Genomic DNA, 21,533 nt, shown 5'->3' with positions numbered 1-21,533 from the left:
TGGTTCCTTCGAACGTTTCCACCATCTCATCAACTGTTGCAGCACACACTGAAAAATATTTGTAAAACTTGTTACTGATATCTCTTAACTTTCTATACAGTTTGCAAAATCCACCCTACATGTATTTCTTGCAATATTGATAGGATTGTCATCTTCTGTTCTTTTTCTTTTTTTTTAATCAAAACTTTAATTGTAAACTGCAACAAATATGGATCCATCTCTGAATAAAGATAATAATATTCAAACTTTGACACCATTTATTGTTTGTTTTTTTTTTACTGTAATACAGAAAATCATGCACAAAAGTATTGCATGTGAAGTACTGGTTATATAGTTAATTATACGGCATGAACAAAAGTGTAAAAGAACCATTGGGTAGTTCTTCAAGCACACGGGGTTATCACCCATTGAACTCCAGTAAAAAAGTAGCTGCCATACTGGCTAATAGATGGTGTTAGCATACAATGATTGAACATGATTGGTGGCTGACCTAAATTCCTGTGGCACTTTTTTTAAAAAATAAAAAGAGTTTAAGGAAAGTGATGGGAGAACAAATAAAACCAACCAACCGAGGGAGGACTGTCTTTAATCCAGATAGACCACAGGCTTGTTGACATTGCAGAATTGTACTGCAAATATAGTATTAGTAAAAAACTGCTCATAAATGTCAGAAGATGTGTTAAAAGTAGGTTTGTTTAACATGCAATATGTAGAGTGGTAAAGCATGTCGACCTGAATTCCGAACCATCACAGTAAGAAACATAATAACCATAATCTAAGTAGCTACTTACTACTAGATTTTTCATTCCTGGCTATTCAGTAGGTATTATATATCAGGATATCTGAGTTCCATGCATACAGTTAAGTTACTATTTTAAAACTTTCTAAATATGAGTGTTTGTTTAATCAATAAATGTCGGTGAATAATCCAGTTGTACACATGGTGTTATTCATCTATACACAGTTAAAAGTGCAAGAATTAATCTTCAACACTAGAAAACTTTTGTGATATTAATAAACTATCAGTTTCTGGTTGTAAATAATATTAATGTAAAAATATATCTCAAAATTATTTATTTCTTCTTTTATTTTTAATATAATATTGAAGAAATAATATTTATCTTTTTTTGTACAAGTAAGTATTGTAATTGTTTTCAGATTTCAATGGAAATATCCATTTTGACCATCCCTGAATCCATTTTGACTAGGTTTGGTGTGTAGTCTGTACGTATGTATGTATGTATCTACTCGCATAATTCAAAAACATTTAGCCCGTAGGATGTTGAAATTTTGGATTTAGGACTGTTGTAACATCTAGTTGTGCACTTACCCTTTTGATTGCAACCCACTGAACCAAAAGTGTCCAAAAAAGCCAAAAATAAAAAAAAATTTGGATTTTGGACTTTTTCTTAATTGTAGTATTAAGTCCTCATTGAGAGCTTTTCAGTGATATACATAAGTGGTAGTTATTTTCATTGGTTCTAGAGTTATAGCCAAATTAAATTTTAATAAATGAAATATTTGGATCTTCTAAGGGGAAGAAGGCACATCGGTTCAAATCAGACTTCATCTCCTTTTTTTTGTTAAACTTTTTTTTCATTTAAATATATTGATTTATTAATAATTATTAACCTCTGATTGTAAAAAAAAATTACAATGAATAATAATTCAATAATAACGAAAATAAATAAAAAATCAGAAGTTATTAATGAAATAAAATTGTATGTACTTTTCATTTAAAAAAAGTGTATATATGTAATTCAATAGGTCTACAAGGAAGTCATGTGGTGCAGATTTTTTTAAATTTATATTTTAGGTTCCAAAATATAGACATATATGTTGCTGAGATTTATTTATTTAAATTAAATTAAACAGACGATCAGTTGTTCATCTAGATCAACTGATGTTGGGTTTGATTCCCAGCATGCACTGTTATTTTTCTTCTATCATTTCATCCATCTTAGCTTCCTCATTAAAATATAAAATTGTTGTAAAATCATGTTTGTAGTCATATTTATTATGACTATAAATATGCTTATCAGTTAAAAAAATTGATGGTAATTAAATTATCCAACTGTAATAATGTTGCTTGCATTTTTTCAAACAGTTAGTGTTCTTTTTTATTATGTTTTTAAATATGTATAGATTTCTTTATGAAAAGTAAGTTATTCTTAGTAGAAAGTTTTTTTGAATTTTATTAATTGAATTGATGACTAATGATTCTGAAGATATTTAGCACATATTGTGATATAAATTGGCTTGTTGATCTCCTTAATTAACCTTTACTATTAATGTGTTTCTCAAGTTATTTGTTGTTACACATTTTTTCTTACCTATGGTATTATTCTTTAGTTTATTTAGTATTACAAGATTTAAATTATGTTGTATATAATAATATTTTAAACCAAAACTTGTAGAATTTTACTTAAAATGTTTAAAAATGTAATTTTCATTTCATTATATTAAACGAATTCTGATATCATAAAGTATGATCTGTTAGGTACTTTTACCTTTTATTGCTACAGCCTTTGTTATCAGGAAGCATAAGTGAATTTATTTTTTCCAATGGGTTTACCTGGGCAGTTGTAACCTATAAGTTACGCAGATTACAGGATCCATTAGTGTTGAGCAGTAGAATCTCCATATTCTTACTCCTGAATATGATCACCAGTGTATAAAAAACTGGTATTTTACTTATTGCTTAAATCTGTTATTACAGTATGGTGAAATTAAAGGAGAATAATTGTAAAAAAGGATACATTGCCCTTTTTTCAATTGATATTGATTACTGACATGTTTGACTACTAAATGCTAAACTTCTCACCACTGTTTGAAATTGACTGCCATCTCTGGCAGTTGGCATATTTTATCTTCATATCTGTCATGTTTGTTTATTTTTTTTTCCTTTGCTTTTATATTCTGCTCATTTCTTAGAAATTATAAATTGTAGTAGAAAAATATAAAACATTGGGTAAGTCTACACAAAACCCAAACAAACAACATTATATATAGTAAAAAATAAAATTGCTTTGTTTCTGATATGCACAATCATCACGTGGACAGTGATTGATGCTTGGTTGTGGAGAGCATTTTTCACAAGTGCTAAGAGAATCTACAGGAAGGAGACTGAAATAGATGTGGCTTTGCCATTTGCAAGGCAAGTGAATGATACTGCTGATCTCATTTCTGGATATATGATAAGGGAAACATGTATGGATAATCATAAAGGAATAATCTATCCTCAAACAGGCTACAAAACAACACAAAAAACTTTACCTAAAGAAGTATCTCAGGCCTCCTTCAGGCAGTGAGCAATCCATCCTACCTGGTGTTCCTCAGAAGACTGATATTTTTAACCAGAATTGGTGTAACACATTACTAAACAATGATGTTGTAAGGTTTTTTTATTAAGAGAAAATATATAATAATTATTATATAGTCTATAACCAGGTAAGAAGTAAATGGTAAAGAGATTTTCGAATGGTACAATCTCTGAAAATATGTAAATAAATAAATTCTTGCCTTTTTATTTTGTAGAAAAGAAAGAAAAAGAATACAGGCTCTTAAAATATAGTTTATTTTAGTTAATAAAGTTATAAATTAGATTAAAAGAAATGTTGACTAACAAACAAGAAAAAATAAAAATGTTTCTTGCTGAATTTTGTTAAAAGAAATCTGTTAGAGCTATCTTCTGGTAGTCTAAGATCAAACTAGAAATAAGATAACAGTGTTAGAGAAGATAAGTAGTAGTTTAAATAAAACAAGTAATTCAGGATGTGGACAACAGTATATGTGTCGAGGTTAACAGATAATCACACAATAATATATTAAATCAAATAACTGATAGGTGGAAATTATTGTTATCTGTAGAGATAAAAATTAAAAAAAAAAATATGCTGTAGAAAATATTTCCTAGTATTGCTTCTGAATTAACTTATTTATAATTAAACATTGTATAGGATTTTTATTATTGAAAATAAGCTAAGAGATGCATAGCTTTCTCTGGTTGCCCATGGAGATCCAACTTTCCCCTGCTGCACTTGAAGAAATTGTAGTTTTTAGAAAAAATTATTTATATAATCTTCCCCTTGTAAATTTTTTAATAAAATTTATTAAATTTCTTCCCTCAAACTTTTTCTCGTGGCTTTTTACAGTAAACCAATCTGAGAAATTCAAATATGATGAGTAATTAACTAGTTAGGAAATAAGGTAAAGAAATAATATTTTTATCTGAGAAAGTAGAGATTTAAAACTGTTGGCCTTCAAATTCCATATTTTTTTTTTCATTTACGCATCAGTAGTTTTTGAAAATGCTTCATCCAGTTTGTATGATTCAGAAGCTTGAAATTGAAGTCAAAATTCTATTTATTGACAGTACCTCTTGCACAATGCAACCTGATCAAATCAGTTATCTGAAAAAACTTCTTTTTTCTTCTGTGTGTGATCAAGTTTTTAGAAAAATTATTGGGTAGCAAGGTGATTTATAGTACAGAAAAGAAAAATAAATTTTGTTTTATGTATTTTTTTTTTTAATTATCAGTATTTAAATAAGCTTAGATTAGCAAAATATTGTATGGAGAAAGAAGCAGAAAAATTAAAGGTCTTTTTAAATGCAAATCCAAATGTGATGAAGATGAAGGACTAGAGATGATTAAATAAACTATCAAGTTTAGTTAAAATGTTCAAGAACATTTTTTTTTCATGTTATTTACTGTAGTACTTTTTAATAAAATTTAAAAAAAGAATATCTAACAATATCTTGGCATATAAACTTTATTAAAATCCACCAATTTTTTTCACAATTTTTGTTGTTTGAGATCAGTTAGAGAAGAAAATGTAATTAATTAGAAAAAAATATAATAATTGTGTAATAACCTGAATAATGTAGTGATGTTTATGAATTAAACAAGTATTGGTTTTGAATGTTTTTTATTAACAGATTTATTGATTAATATTCAGGTGTTTTTATGAATATTTTGTTGATATTAATTTAAAATGTATGAGCCTGTTATTTTCATTTAGAACTTAATCTGAATGTAATACATTTCACTTAACTATTGTTATGGTGATTAATAATTAATTTTTTGGATGTAATAACAATTACTAGTAGTACTTTTTAATGAATTATAACAATTGTTTTTATTGTTAGTAATAACAATTACTAATAGTAATTGCTATAATTGTTATTGCTGATAGTAATTGTTAATAAAGCTTCATTTTTATTTTGTTCACTATTGCTTATCCCTGATTAATCACTATTTTATCAGGAGTTGTTTAGTTAAAAAATTGGTTTTAATTGCCTTCCGAGTCATTATGTTCTAAGTAATTTTCAGAAGGTTTTCCCTTTAAATAATGCTTATGTGTGTTTCCATTAACTCATTAGCTCTCTCTTTTCTCCCTAACGCCAGCTTTCCTTCTATGGAACTCTGATATTAAACTTTGACTTTATTTTCCCAAAAGTTATTTATATAGATAGTATTTTTCACATAGACATTTAATAATATAATTCTTGGAGAATAATTAACACTTTGAACCCTGGGCTTCTCAGCACATGGTGGTCCATGGTAACTGGGCAATTGAGACTGGTTTAAAAAAAATTCCTACTTATAATTCTAAAATTTCCTTACAAGACTTTTATCATCTGACAGAAAAAGACAAATGTGACTTACCTGAGTTTGTGTGTCATGTTAAAATTTCCCTTTCAAACACAGAAAAAAAAAATAGCTGTGACGCAAGCACTTAATATTTTTGTTATTATCTTATCTATTTTAATTTATTTATATTGCATATAAGATATTTTTAGAAACGCAGACACTCTTTCAATATAAATTCATATAGATATAGCTTTGGAGTAATTATGTTCTGTGAAAGTAGTTAAGTCAGAGAAGGAAAAGCTGTCGATGAGGGACTTGTAATTTTAGGCCTACTTGATGAAATGGAGGCTATATCTGTAAAAAATTTTGATTTTTTTTTTTTTTAACATTTCTTCTCTTTGATTGTGGTTTATGCAATCTCTAGACAACAACAGAAGTGTCAGCAACATTTCCGATAAACAGGAGCTGATGAAGTTGAAGGTGGGCCTAAATCTAATTTGGTACAAATAGAATTATCAGCAGAAGTGTTAAGAATTTCAAAAGAAAAACTAAGAGGAGTAATAGTATCACTAGTAGGCCTAGAATTAGAATAATTAGAAATAATATCACTTACCAAAGGTTCAGTTATAGAAACCAACTTTTTTTATCGAATCCCATTGGTTACAATAATCATCCGATGAATACAAATCATGATCACAAGTAAACGGATCTTATCATCTAGTTCCCCTTTAGAACCATTATCAAAACATAATTCACTAATTTGTTCATGTTCAATAGACACAACCTCAATTTCTTTATCAGAATCAGCATTTTCTCCGTCGCTGTCATCCAAAATATCATACACCAATTTGACTGATTTAGGGTCATAATTATCACTCATTTTGCCAATCTTTAAACAATAATAACAAATATAATTTTGTCAATAGAATAAACATGGAAAATAAATCATAACGCACGTAAACAAACTCACCTCACAAATATCATCTACCAGTGCCTTGCAAATATCAACTCACTTAAACTAACACAGTTCAAAAATTATCCAATAAATAGTGAAAACAGCTTGATATTCTAATTCAGTATGAAACACTGAACATCTGAGATCAACGAAAGACAACCTGGAATCATAACAAAAGATATAAAATTTTAAACACAAGGACGACATATACTCATCTGTCATTCAACTAAGCAAAGATGGTCGGATGAGTTATACTCATCCATCATATACAATATGTTAACAGTTAATTATTTTTTTGCTTTCAGAAGAGAAACATTATGATCTAGTTGTAATTGGTGGTGGATCTGGTGGTTTAGCATGTGCTAAAGAAGCTGCTACTAAATATAATCAGAATGTTGTAGTCTTTGACTATGTTACACCATCACCTCAAGGTACAACATGGGGTCTTGGAGGTACTTGTGTCAATGTCGGCTGCATTCCTAAAAAGCTTTTCCATCAAGCTGCCTTACTTGGAGAAGCTATTGAGGTAATTTAATTAAATTAAATGATTTAAAATATACAAAAACTCACAATCATTTCAGATTTGTTTGTTACTGTCAAGGTTCAGACATCAGTGTATTAACTCTAGCAGTCATTATCTTCTGTGGCTAATGGTGTTGACAGACATTTCAAAGTTGCCCTATTTTTGATTTTGATGATTCAGAAGCTGGAATATAAGTCAAAACAAATGTTACTAGGAATTTTCTGAATAAGATTTTTTTTTGCATTTGTTTGGTGGAGATGTTATTTAGCTCATTGCTGATGAAACAAATAGTTACTATGAACAACTAACAAATTCAGTTGTGAAAACTAAAAGCAAAGAGAATGTCTGGTTTGATTCAAATATATAAAATATTTTCCTGTATTTCCCCTGAACTTATTGATACACCTGTCGAAAAGTGACATACACTTTTATTGGAGAATAGATGTACTAATTAAATATTTTTTTGCTTATATTAAGTCTGAGAATAGATTTATTTTAGTTGTCTGATGCTTATATTCTACAGATAATAAAAATACTAAAAATAGAATTATTCAAAATCAGTGTTATAAATCATTTCAATGTAATTAATGGAGAAGTGTTGTTTATTATTTATTCACTTTTGTGAATTTATATATTGATGTAATTTTGATACTGTAGAAAGGCAGACATAGATAACACTGGGGAACAAAACAGTATTTTTTTTTTTTGTCTCAGGAAGAAAATATGTGATTCTGATAGTACTTTTCTCCTGAATTTAAATGTGATATCGGTTTTTTCCAATCACACAAGATTTTCAAGAGACAGACATTTATAATTTCAAACATTTTAATACCTTCTACATTCTTAACTACACAATATTCAAAAATTTGAAATGTTTGAAGTATAGAAAGTAAGAAATGACAATTTTCTGCTATATTTTATCTGTGGAGCATCACTCTTGATGGTCTAACTATGCTGGCTGATTATCCATCAGATAATCGTCCTGCATATCTGATATTAGGATTACATTTGTTTTGATACCTCTTTTCCATAGCTGTAATCTCCTGATGAAAGTGTTCCCCATGCTCATCACTCACTGCGCCAAGATTTTACGGAAGAAATCTAGGTACGAGTGCAGGAAGTGTACTTTTAAGGACATATTACAAACCAAATTTTCGTAAGGTGTTATAAGATCATTGACAATATCATAGTAATTTTCCGCCTCTTGATTTCCCAAAAAACTCTTGAGTTACATTTTTGAATGCTTGCCAAGCTGCTTTCTCTAGTGGATTCAATAGGTCCTCAAACTTTTCATCGTGCATTAATGATTGTATTTGTGCACCAACAAATATTTCTTCTTTAATTTTTGCATCACTAATTTCAGGAAACATCTGTTTTAAGTACATGAAACCAGTAGTATTGTCCATGGCTTTGACAAAATTTTTCATTAATCCTAGTTTGATATGTAACGAAGGTAGATACATATTTTTAGGATTACACTATGGGTCATGTTTCACATTTTTCTGTTCAGGAATGAGTGATTCATATTTAGGCCCATTCTTTTCTAATGAAATGGTTTTCTCTGTCCCTACTATCCCATTCACACAAAAAAACAACAGTACTTTGTGTAACCAAATTGCAGACCAAGAATTAGTACATTTACTTTAAAATAACCACAAATATTCCATTCATACTTTGGTATGGGCAATTCTTTGCAGTGTGAAACTGGTCTCATCGCAAATTGCAAGTTAGGATACATCTCTATATGTTTTGATTTTGATGTAATCCCTTTAATGTTAATTAAGCGGAAATAACAGTCAGAAGAGTGAAGTTCATAACACTTTTTTACTAATGGAGTATGGTTTCGCCTTTGGAACTTGAGGATCAGTTCACCACATACATAACAAAAATTGTTAGGATGATTGAAACAAACTCTAGGCATTTTGTAACTAATGACTAATTAAAAGAAATAAAGTTGTAAGTATGTAATACACAATAATTCGGACACACAAAGCACTCATAATGATGTGTTTACAGATCACATTTATATATTTCTGTACTTGTCTGAACCTGCACAACAGTAGCAACTCTACCCAGCTCATTTGGTTTCATCATATTTACAATGCTCTATGAGATTTTACTTGACAATGAACAAAAGGATGAAAAAACGTTTTAAAATATTTAAAAAATTTTAAATAACAAAAAAACTTTGGGTGATGGAGAAATTCTGAATATGTATTTGAAAACAGGATAAAAACTGCATTAAGTATACACCTATTGGTACTCGTGAGACAAAAATCATGTTGACTAGTGTAATCAGACTAAACGACGTCAGTTCAGAAAATAACCAAACATTTTTAATTACACACCACTGGAGATTTGTAGTTGACGGCATTGTGTTGTGCATAACCTCCTCTGTAACCATGTGTTCTTTTTGAGGGCAATGTTTTTAAGTGTTAATACTATTTTCAGGAGCAAGATACAAGGTAAAATTTTGCATGAAACGGTGGGAAAACTTTCACAAGAATGTTTCAACTTTTGAAACAAGCTTATGGAGATAATGCTCTGGATCTTATGCAATGTTACGAATGGTTTTCACAATTTAAAAGCGATTGGACTGAACAGCAGAAAGAACATTGAATGGAGGTTTGTTGGCAACTTCTTGAACAAACCAATGATGATGAAACATTCAAGTAAAGGATCATAATGGAAGACGAAAGCTGGGTGTATGGTTATGACATTGAGACAAAAGTTCAATTATCACAATGAATTGGCAAAGAATCTCCATGCCCCAAGAAAGCACATTAGTTTCGATCCAATGTCAAAAGTTGGTTTCTCGTTTGATGACCAAACAGCAGAAAGAACATAGAGTGAACATTTGATGACAACTTCTTGAACAAGCCGGTAGTGATGAAACATTCATGCAAAGGATCATAACGAGAGACAAAAGCTGGGTTTACAGCTATGACATTGAGACAAAAGGTTACTCATCACAATGGATTGGCAAAAGATCTCCACACCCCAAGAAAGCACATCAGTCTTGATCCAGCGTCAAAGTGATGTTCTCTGTTTTTTTTTAGTTTAATGGAATTGTGTATTTTGAATTCTTGCCTCAAGGTGAAACAGTGACCCATGCGTACTATCAAGGTATTTTACAGTGGTTACATGAAAAAATCCACAAAAAGAGACCAGAGTTGTGGTGAGAAAATCATTGTTTCTTCACATTGACAATCGCCTGCACACTCAGCTTTGTCAATTCGTCAGTTTTGTACCAAAAATCAGATGACTGTCCTCCTTCAGCCTTGCTACTCTCCAGACCTGGCTCTTTGAAATTTTTTCTTATTTCCAAAATTAAAATCTGTGATGAAAGGACATGTTTTGAGACTGTTGACATTAAAGCAAATTCATCATGGATCTTAAAGGCTATTTCAAATAAAGCTATCCAGGACTGCTTTGTGAAGTGGAAACACTGATGGAGAAGTGTGTGAATAGGAGAGGGGATTACTTTGAAGGGACAAGGACCAATAATATGTAAAATTAATTATAAAGATTAAAAAAATAAAGTTTGATTATTTTCTGATAGATTTCGTATGTTTTCTCAGAAAGACAATTTTTTGTTTTGCTTGATGAATTAATTCACAACAGAAACTTTGAAGATTGTATATAGGAATTTGGAAATGGAATTTTGTAGCATATGCATATGTAAATACCATGCGTGAATGGGATTTGAACCTGGGATCCCTGGATAAAAGGCTGAGATGCTGCCACTTGGCCACTGAGATCCCTACAAAAAGAAGTTTAGAAAAAAAGTTTGGTTTTGATGATAAGTTGGAATTCTGTTTACTCTTGATTCTATACAAAGGAAAATACATAGTTAAAATATCAAGTCTAAAAAATGGTGGTCTGCCTTCAAATGTTACGTCTTATAAAACCATATTTTGATAAAGGGTGCAACTTTTTTTTTTTGATAACTGTCCAAAGTCAAAGATGCAGTTCTGGGGCCATTTAATTTTTTTTAGATCTAACAACATGTAAAACCACAGAATATTAATTTAGGTCCCAAGAATTTTAGTATGGCTTTTTTCACGTTGGAGCAGAACATTTTTTTATGGTTGTATTGATGTCTCAAATCACTTCCTGAAGTATTAGCTGTACAACTTTGATTCACTTGTGTATAATGCTCATGTTTGCCTATGTAGCAGTGTGTTTAAAATTAACTACTAAGCTGATGAAATGTTTTTTTAAAAATCTTATAGAATGGTTATTGTAGATATAATTTATTCAGAACTCCATTATTAGGTATAATAAAAGGCTTTTGTTTCAGTGCTGTTTTGACCATTACCTCTTTGTGTTCATTTTACTGTTTTTAAAGGGTTACATATAAATTACAAAATTGTTTTCATAACCTGTTCACTGAACTTATTTTTAGATAACATGGCAATTTATATTGTTCACATCTCAGCACTTAATCTATTTCTTAGCTTGAAATATTTACTAGTGGATTGACTCCTATTGAGAAGAATTAGATTTTGTCATTACTCACTCAGGAGGCTCTTTACAAAAGTAGCGTAAAGTCAGAAAATTAAATCCAGTAAAACGTTTTTTATTAACATACTCAGGTTGCAGTTTAGTAAAAAAATGTTAAGCTATAAAATTTAAAGCAAATAATATTTTATATATATAACTTAAACAGAAACTTTCAAATAATTCCTCTCTCACTTTATGGGCGCATTGTTTTTATTTGTATGCACTCAGGAACAGGAATTTCGGGGTTAAGAATTAAAATTTGCAACTATTTTCGAATAAAATATTATGGAATTTTGACTGAAGGTTCTGTTCCAGTTGATAAATGTCATCTAGTTCTTGGAGGAACATCTGGAAGTTAGGCCTGTTTGTTCTGTAAACATAGTAGTACTTTGCTTTTTTAACTGTTGCATCAGAGAGATTTCTACATTTTACTCTAAATTCTGATATTGTTTTACATCTGAAGACTGGATACAACAGGATTGAACATTGTTTTTACTTTTTTCTAGATTTTCCTAGACTTCTATTTTTAATTTGTTTTTTTCCAGGATTCAAAATATTATGGTTGGTTAGCTGGAGAAAAAGTTGAACATAATTGGGAAACATTAAAAAATGCAGTAAGCGACCATATTAAGTCTGTTAACTGGGTTACAAGAGTTGAATTGCGTGATAAGTATGTGTTTTTTATTATATAAAATTTTTGATAAATTTTAGTTAATATTTCTATATAAACTTTGCACTTCGTAGGCTATTTTTCTTTTTTGTTCTAGATGCTTTAAATAATTGAAGCTTAATAAAATTATTAAGGCTTTTTCTTTAGTAATACAATATGTTCAGATGATCGCTATGCTAAGAGGAATAGAATTAGCGTCCATTTTAAAAACGTCTCAATATCTTAATATATAAATTTAAATATTAATTTGTACAACTGTTGTTTAAAATTCAGAAACTTCTGAGCTGATCAGAGCGATTGTTTTATTACTGTTATTGAACTTTGAAGATGATTGATGATTGAAGATATAACTTATTCGGATAAACTCCATTATTGATATGTAGTAAATCTTAGATAGAGAACAAGACAAATTTTACATCATCATTTCTCATGTACTCATATTTTAAGTTGCCTCTACTGAATCACATTCTCTAAGAGATAGGAGTATGGTTCCATCAATTAAGATTAGTATCCTTTTAAGTAGTAATTAAGATAAAGTAACACCATCAGTTATTTCAGCTGTTAAAATGTATAAATCTGAATGTTATGATATTTGTTCCAATCTTTACTTAAAATTATGTATCTGCTTGCCTGATCTGAAAGATCTTTTTTACCACTGTAGTTACTGAACTTTGAGTACGGTTTTAGGTATAAATTAATCCAAATTGATAAATTTGGATGATTGGGTAAAGAGTGTGACTTGTTTACAACATGTTTTTTGAGGCATTGGGGAGTGACAATTTCATACTTACATTTTAAGTTTATCTTATATCTTGTCTTTATAAGTCTTTCTAAATAAAATTGAGAAATTTTAATTTTTTTAGTGTGTAATTTTTATTACGTAATCATAAGAGGTGTGATTGAAAAGTTTTAAGATTGGGCTTGTAATTTCAAATTTCAATACTTATAGGCTGTTGTGATGGAACTCCTCTAAAGTGTCCCCTTCCTACTGAACATACTGACTCCCATGGTATTTCTGTTTTTGGAAGCATTCCTGAAAATTTTTTATCCTAAGGTGTTAAGAACTCTCTCCATATTTACCTGGATATCTTCAATTGAGTCGAATCCAGTTGCCTTCAGCGAAAATTTCAATTTAGGCAACTGGTAGAAGTCAGCAGGGGCTAAAACGGGAATGGGGGGTTGCAGTAGCACAGGAATTTGGCCATAAATTCTGTGACCAGTGAGCACGATGAGCGTTGTCATGTTAGAGGACCCAATTCTTGTCTGTCAGAGTGCAGGTCTTTTCTTCTGCACATTTTTCCACAAACACTGAAGGACACTATTGTGGTATTCGTGATTGACTTTCATAGTATCTGCTCCCTAAGGACAAATTTGTGATACACTATACTCGTAGAATCGAAGAAAACCGCCACCATTGTCTTCACATTTGACAGACTTTGTTCTGCTTTTTAAGTCATGGTAATCTTGTTTGTTTCTGGGTCATACCAATAAATCCATGACTTGTCTCCTGTAATTACCTTATTTAACAAGTCTGGGTCAGTTTCAGCTCAATTAATCAGTTCTTGGAACACTTCAAATTTGTGTTGTTTCTGCTAGTCTGACAATAATTTTGGAGTGAATTTCACGGACACTCAACACATGTTCAAATCTTCAATTAAAATTGACTGAACAAAGTAGAAAGTTAAATCCAGTTCATCCTAATTGTAAAGGATCTTCCTAATTGTAAGTCTATGAACAGAGCACACTCAATCACAAACTTTCACAATGATTTCATAGGTTTTTGAAGTGGATTGACCAGGGGTCATGTTCGACTGATTCGCGGTCATGTTTGATTCTGTTGAACCAGTTAAAAACATTTGACTGGCTCAGACTTTTATCCCTGAAAGCTGTTTTTTTAAGTTTATTAATCTCCGAAGCTGATCGTAGTTTTCAAACAAAATTTGACACAAACATGTTATTCCATTTTTCATCTATTTTGCGAAATACTGTAATCCATCAAGAACCAAAAACACTTCTTCACTCACTAGGATGCCACTCTCTACTGAACAAAGATATCGCAGTCATATTTTCAGGACATTTCAAGGACAAAACAGGCTTCCTCTTTCACATCTACGGACATACCTACCCCTTCCTATTGAGCAGTGGTGGAAAGTGTCTTTAAACTTTCCAATCACATCTCATACTATGCCTTGGACAATTTCTCCAAAGTTATTACTTTTAATTTTTGTTCATTTCATACTAAACTGTGATGTGTAAGATATTGAATAAATATTTATCATATTCACTTTAAACAAGTTGGTAATAAGCAGAAATTTTCTTAAACTCTTTCTGTTAGTTTTTAGGATTAGCGGATTATAGCAGGGAAAGAGCAACAGTAGATAACAATTGAAAATGATGGAATAATTACTTATTCCATTATTAAGTATTCCAGTGCCAAAAAGTACTTGTGCCTTATAATTCAGTTATTTAATTTAGATCTAAAGTTTGTCACCTATCATTCCTCATTCCTCAACTGTACATTTATATGCTTGTAATTCAGTTCAAGGATGAGTTAGCACTAGAAGTTGTAATGTATTTATTAAATATTATTGTAATATTAATTGAAATGATGCATTCATTAAAAATTAATATTTCATATTATTTAAGAAAACTTTAGTGTTAATAGAATATTTTACAAATATTGTATATAAATAAAGATTGATATTTAAAATTATATATAGAATTAAAAAAATAAACTTAATGAATTCGTTACTGATTACTTTTTATTTATTTTATTTTAAGGAAAGTTCAATACTTAAATGCACTTGGATCATTTGTTGATCAGCGTACAGTAAAGGGTGTTACCAAACAAAATAAGGAAGTGATTGTGAAAGGTGATAAAATTGTTATAGCTATTGGTGGTCGACCAAATTATCCAGCTGGCTTTGAAGGTGCACAGCAATATTGTATAACAAGTGATGATATTTTCAGTCTTGAAAAACCACCAGGGAGTACACTCATCATTGGAGCGGGATGTATCCTTTTTTTTAGTTATATTGCATTCATTCTGTTTTTATTCTTAACTTGATCATATTTGTTAAAAAAAAAACTGTTCATTTATAAGCTTGTAATTTAGTTCAAGGATGAGTTAGCATTATAATGATATTGCGCACAAGCACAAGCCAGTATGAGCTACACTAGCATAAACATTAATACAAATATCACTTGTCACACACAGCAGAGAGATAAAAAGTACACTAATAGCAAACAAGCTGTAATGTACATATGATGAACTTGCATAATTTTAGCCTTTTTTTATAGTGTTTGTGAAATTTTTCTTCATGAAAAAATACTGGCTGTTCTTGATGTAAATACTACTAAAATCTAGTAGACAACTTGAGACTATTTGTGAATAGGATATACAAAAATTTTGAATGCTTTTTCAGTGGATTTATTTTTTTTAGTATTAAAGTATATGGTAACTTATTGTATGTATATTATTTAACAGTATTTAATTTATTTCTGTTTGTAATCCATTACAAGTAAATGTTATGAAACATCAGGCTTTCCAAATTTATGAACAATGACTATCTTGGTAGTTTTGTTAACTATGTTGGGGACTGCCTGTTAAAGAAATTAGGATGAAAATTTTGCCCATTCTTATATCTTCATCTCAGATCAAACTCAAAGGGCGTCAGAAGATCAGCGTAATTCTCAGTTCTTGAGTGCATTTGCTGATATATATATATATTTTTTTTTTAACTCTACTCCACTGGGCCGGTCCGACTGGTTGGTATTGCGCCACCCAGGGAAGTGCCTGTTCTACTCTAATGGGCCTTCCCACCTACCGGCTATAAGTCCGGCATGGCAGGTCGGCCCACCGGTCAGTTCTTTTGAGTTCTTTTGCCCATCCGTATATCGCCACGTCAATACCATGTATTGTCATGACGTGGCGATTGGGTCTTTTCGGGTCTTGATATTAACCTAACGAAAAACCCTTAGGAGTCCCCAGTGGATCATCGGAACCGACACTCCTCGGCATGTCAGCCCTCACCACTGAGGCTGTCCACCCTGCCCTATGCTAAAGTTTAAAATCCTAGTCTCCTCTCATCGTTGTTTTTCTGCATAAGTATTCTTTTGATGACCAACTCAACTTTTTTCCAAGTTTCTTCACTGTTTAACATGCTATTGATTAGTCTCCCAGTTCCATCAGATGACAGGTCAATACTGTCTGTCTCTTCCCTCCATTTATGACATACAGTGAAAGTATGTTCGACATCATCATCACAGTCACAGTACATACAGGCTGCAGTTTCCCTTCTACCAACTCTATGCAGATAGTAATTAAAACTACCGTGTCCTGTAAAATACTGTGACATGTAAAAGTTTATTTCACCGTGTTTTCTATGTATCTAGTTCCTTAGATTGGGGATTAGCCTTCTGGTCCTGTCTCCAGGGCCTGCTGTGCTCCATCTATCCTGCCATCTCTCTAGTAGCCTATGCCTCGCTTCATGAACTTCAACACCTTGATCTCTTTCGACTCTGAAATGAGCCATAAGGTTGATCGGAGGCACTCCTGATAAAACGCATAACGCCTCATAGGAGACTGTCCTGTACGCGGAAACCACGCCAAGCAACAGTCTCCTATGGGTCCTAAGTTAACATGCCAAGTTCTTCTTTATCCGTACTGAAGGCCACCATACCGGGACAGCATATAATATCGACGACATAACCGAGGACGCAACAACCCTCCTTTTAGACACTTTAGGTGCTCTTTGAGAAGTCATAATAATATTAAGAGATTTAGTCATCTTATCAGCTCTATTGCAAACCTTGTGTATGTGTTCCGTAAATGCACCATTTCTCTGAAAGGTGACCCCCAAGTACTTTAATCTATCTGTTTCTGCTATTACTTGTTGTTCATTGACCTTGATATTTAGCCGCTCGATGATCCTTCTGCCAGTAAATGTAATAAAATTACATTTACTAGTATTTAGCGTTAGATTCTTTTCACATAGCCAACCATTTATTATCTGCAATGCCAAATTGGCCTTTTCTTGTGCCTCCAATTCATGCCTGTCACTCGCCAAGACCACCAAATCGTCGGCATAGGCCATAACAACCCCAGCAGGATAGTCTAGATTTAAGATCTCATCAAACGTTAAGACCCATAATAATGGGCCTAAAACTCAGCCCTGGGGCACTCCACTGTGTATATCTATCTCCATTTCTCCTTCTTGCGTTGCCACCTTGCATGTTCTATCAGAGAGGTATCTCATTACTTGCCTCCTCAAATATGGACTAACATTTTTTGCTAATAGCGCTCTTATGTATATGGCTCTATTTAATGGAGCCAAACGCATTCTTGATATCCAATGAGACAAGCAATGGAACACTCCTTGTCCTCCAGGTGCCACGTCTTACATCTGTCATCCAGGAGACTACTTTCTTGGCAGCCATCACTGTGGAGCGACCTTTCCAAAACCCATATTACTTTTGGCTAATCCCCACTCCTTGCTCAATTTCTCCAATAATCCTTGCGGCAAGCATCTTCTCGATATTGCTCATATTATTTAAAAGGCTTAATGGCTTGTATCGAACTTGTTCTTGTTCATTTCCACCCTTGGGGAGAAAAACAACTCTTGCTTCTCTCCAGCACTGCGGATAGCAGTCATTCTCTAGCCCATGGCTGGCAATGTCCGTCATTTCCCAAGGCCGTTGTTTAAAAAATCCTTTAAGTATAGCGGCTGTAATTCTGTTTACGCCGGGGCTTCTTTTATTGCCAAGCTGGCCAATGGCACAATTCAGTTCGGCAGGTGTAAATCTCCTGGGCTCAAAATCAGGTAAGGTGACAATCGCTTCTTCTTCGCACGGAAATAGCTCGTCAAACTGGACCCTGGCGTGATGCTCACTCAATATCGGTAAACGCCTGCCGAACTTCTTCGTGACGATTTTGTATGCCTGACCCCAGGGATCATTGTCGAACTCCTCGCAGAGTCTGGCCCAATGATCCCTTTTGGCTCTCTTGATAGACCTATTAAGCTGATGCCTTGCCTCTATATAACACTTGACTGCAGTGTCATATTCAGAGCCGCCTCTGATCCTTAGTCTTTGCTTTTTCCTCCTAGCTTGTTGTGATATATATTTTTTAAACTGCCTACTGTCTAACTGTCTCTATTTTACAATATTACACTAGAGTCAATTGTTCCATAAGTTTCAGCATTAATAGCTAGCTCAGTTAAAGGAACTTAAAGTTTGCAAACGCACTCCCTCATTTATAATTTATTTCTTACAACTGTTTTTCATTTTCCTCTTATTTGCATGGTAATGTGCTAGCTGGTTCACCAAAGAGCCAAGTAATACGTATATCATTGGATTGCAATGCATTCTTATAATTCAAGTATTTAAAGCTCCCTTGAGGAGAATAAATTCTTAAACATCTGTAAGAAAGGAGGTGCACCACCTGAAATTTCAAAAAATCATGGCTATTTCAAAAACGCTTGGATCATTGAAACACCGAGTCTTTCATGAATTTCCTTCTCCGCCTTTGTGTAAGGGTTTATTCAATGAATGTCATTCAGTTGTTAAAGTTTGCTCTCATTTAATGTTTAGTTTTCTTGTCTTTTAAGCATTTTTCTGTTGGCCTTGACAAAATCTAGAATGTGTAATTGACTATATGATAGAAGTTGATTTGGTTCTTAATATAAGGAGCTGACAGAAATGGTGTACATCTAAAATTATAAAATAGTATAGGCTACAATCAGGAGATAGCTGAATATTAACATCAAATGAAACAAAAAAAAGCACAATATTGTATTACTGAATATTTTGCATGAAATTGTTTGCTATTTTATCATTTTCTACAAAAAAAATGCTTAATTTCTACCAGGATTATTGTCACGGGTAATGAGACAATTTAATAAAAGTGTATAAATATCATGATTTTGGACATTATTAACATTGTATGAAATAATAAATACTTATATAATTGAGTTGACTGCCCATTCATTGAGGTTTTGAATGTTAGAAATTTGCCTAATTTCATGAATTTTATCCTTATTGACATTTTCTCATGCTTTCCTGTAAGAGAATTCCTTCTTTGTGAGATTCTTTGTAAGAGATTCCTTTTTTTTTTGGTAACTGACTATCAGAAAGATTAGAGTATGAGCTAGATTTATTAAATTGAATCACACTGTTCAACAACAAATAAGACAGAGGGGCTATTTTATTTGCCTCCATTTTAACCACAAAATTCATTAAGGAATTTAAAAGATAATGCAATAGAAGTACAATCAAGAAAGAACTATTAAAAAAAGGAACATTAGGATTTCTTATATATTTTAAAACAATGAGTAAAAAATGTAAAGAAAAGTTTTTAAGGTGATATTGAAGTAAATTTTCAAAAGATAATGTAAATTATAAATATATTTTGGATTGAAAATTATTGTGAATATGGTAGTTTTTAAAATGCAACTCTATTTCCATAAGCTTCTTTACTACTACAATCAAAATAATTTAATTACTTAACTGGTAGACATAATTTCAATAAAACATAAAAGTGTTCTGGCCTATTCATTATTAGATTTTATATATTAAAATGAACCAAAATCTTTCTATGAAAGAACTGTTATTTCAATTGGTCTGTAATATTCATCGAATTCTGCATAGCTATATTTGGTTGTGCTGCAATAAAAGCAAAATTTTGAAGGATCTTTTCAAAAGCAAGATAACCTAAAATTATGTTAAATCTGCTTCAAAGTAACTGTCATTATGTATAAAACAAATTAGATTCATTTAAACTGTTTAATATAAGTAACATATGAGAGCTATAAATAAATATCACCATATTTGATTAGTTAAATTTTTTTCTTTTTCAGTTGCTTTTGACCATTTATTCTAAAGCTTTTAAGGACTTACACTGATTTTCAAGCTTCATTTTGTACAACCTCATAGTTCCATTATACTGGAACATTTCAAGAATTGACCATCTGGAAATTAAATGTTTGTGAAGTAATAACAAAATGCTTATTGCCAAAACCATCTTTAATAAAACTAATATAAATTCCTTCATATCATTGAAGTCCAATAGTGCTGTTAAACAATAAGAATAAAATCTTTGTTTTTTAACATTTCTACACTTGCTTCATTATTGTATTTTTATCTATGCTGTTATTTACCAAAAATATTAATTGGAATAGTTTTTCCTTAATAATACTTTTAGATATTGGATTAGAATGTGCTGGATTTTTGAAAGGTTTAGGTTATCCAGCCACAGTTATGGTGCGATCTGTTGTTTTAAGGGAGTTTGATCAGGGAATGGCATCGCTTATACAAGATTATATGACTGAAAAAGGAGTTGAATTTTTATTAAAGTGTGAACCTAAAAAAGTCCAACCTACACCTGACAATAAATATAAGGTCACCTTTCTTAATAAAAGTGATGTAAGTGTAATTATTTTTAAGCATATAATTTGTTTATTTTATGTTATTCAAAATATTATGATGCTTTTAACTTCAATATTTAAAGCTTAATTTGTTGCACACATCAGTGTCATATTTTAATTACTATATTTTTAAAAATACGTGTAGATCTTAGCTGATTTGCATTTATACATAAGTTAACCTTTTTTTTAACCATATTAGATGTAGTTTGGTTTAAAAAAAAATTAACCAAAAAGATAGTGGCATCTTAGGAGAAATATAATATGTTAACCATCGGGATATCTCTAAAGTAAATACCACTGGGAAATTTCTCTCCTTAAGGTTAGCAAAACTGTGTCATTCATGGCCACACTAATAATGTACACATTGCATTGTTGGCTGTAAGTTGTCACGTTGTAGTATCTTTGATTATGTGTGAGTTATTACGTTATAAAATAAATAGGAAATCGATGTTGCTGCCAACTGTGAAATACGTGGAGTCATGATTTTTAAACCATCAAAACTTTAATCCGGCTGAAATTCATAGGCAGTTGGTTGCGATGTACAGTGATAATGTAATGCATAAAAGAAACAACTGAAAATGGAGTGAAATAAAAAAAAAGATTTAGAAATAACAATTAATGTGCATGATGAACATTCAGGGAGGCCCTTGATAATCACCAAGGACTTGTTGAAACACATCAATGATGAAACCAGAAAAGATCATCGCTCAACGACTTCTGACCTGGCCCTTCTTTTTCCTGATGTTTCAAGAGCTGTTATTGGTCTCATTGTTCATGACCATTTAGGCTTCAGAAAAGTTTGTGCATGTTGGGTGTCGCACATCTTAAGGGAACATCACAAAAAAATCTGAAGGGATCTGCT

The 21,533-nt window shown here is 31.5% G+C and overlaps 1 protein-coding gene across 2 annotated transcripts in view; it reads left to right on the top strand.

Annotated features, from left to right (window-relative positions):
• The window catches only part of Trxr1 (Thioredoxin reductase 1), a 49,142-nt gene that overhangs the window by 16,821 nt on the left and 10,788 nt on the right, over positions 1–21,533 (top strand). For both annotated transcript variants that reach the window (XM_075364096.1, XM_075364095.1), the window contains exons 2-5: positions 6,855–7,075; positions 12,124–12,248; positions 15,030–15,262; positions 20,449–20,669. In XM_075364096.1, the coding sequence (XP_075220211.1) occupies positions 6,855–7,075; positions 12,124–12,248; positions 15,030–15,262; positions 20,449–20,669 (800 nt within the window). The remainder of the gene's footprint in view (positions 1–6,854; positions 7,076–12,123; positions 12,249–15,029; positions 15,263–20,448; positions 20,670–21,533) is intronic.

This window comes from Lycorma delicatula, chromosome 4 (assembly GCF_047948215.1).
Source record: "Lycorma delicatula isolate Av1 chromosome 4, ASM4794821v1, whole genome shotgun sequence".
NCBI classification, from domain to species: domain Eukaryota; kingdom Metazoa; phylum Arthropoda; class Insecta; order Hemiptera; family Fulgoridae; genus Lycorma; species Lycorma delicatula.
This window is presented reverse-complemented; position numbering and strand designations above follow the sequence as displayed.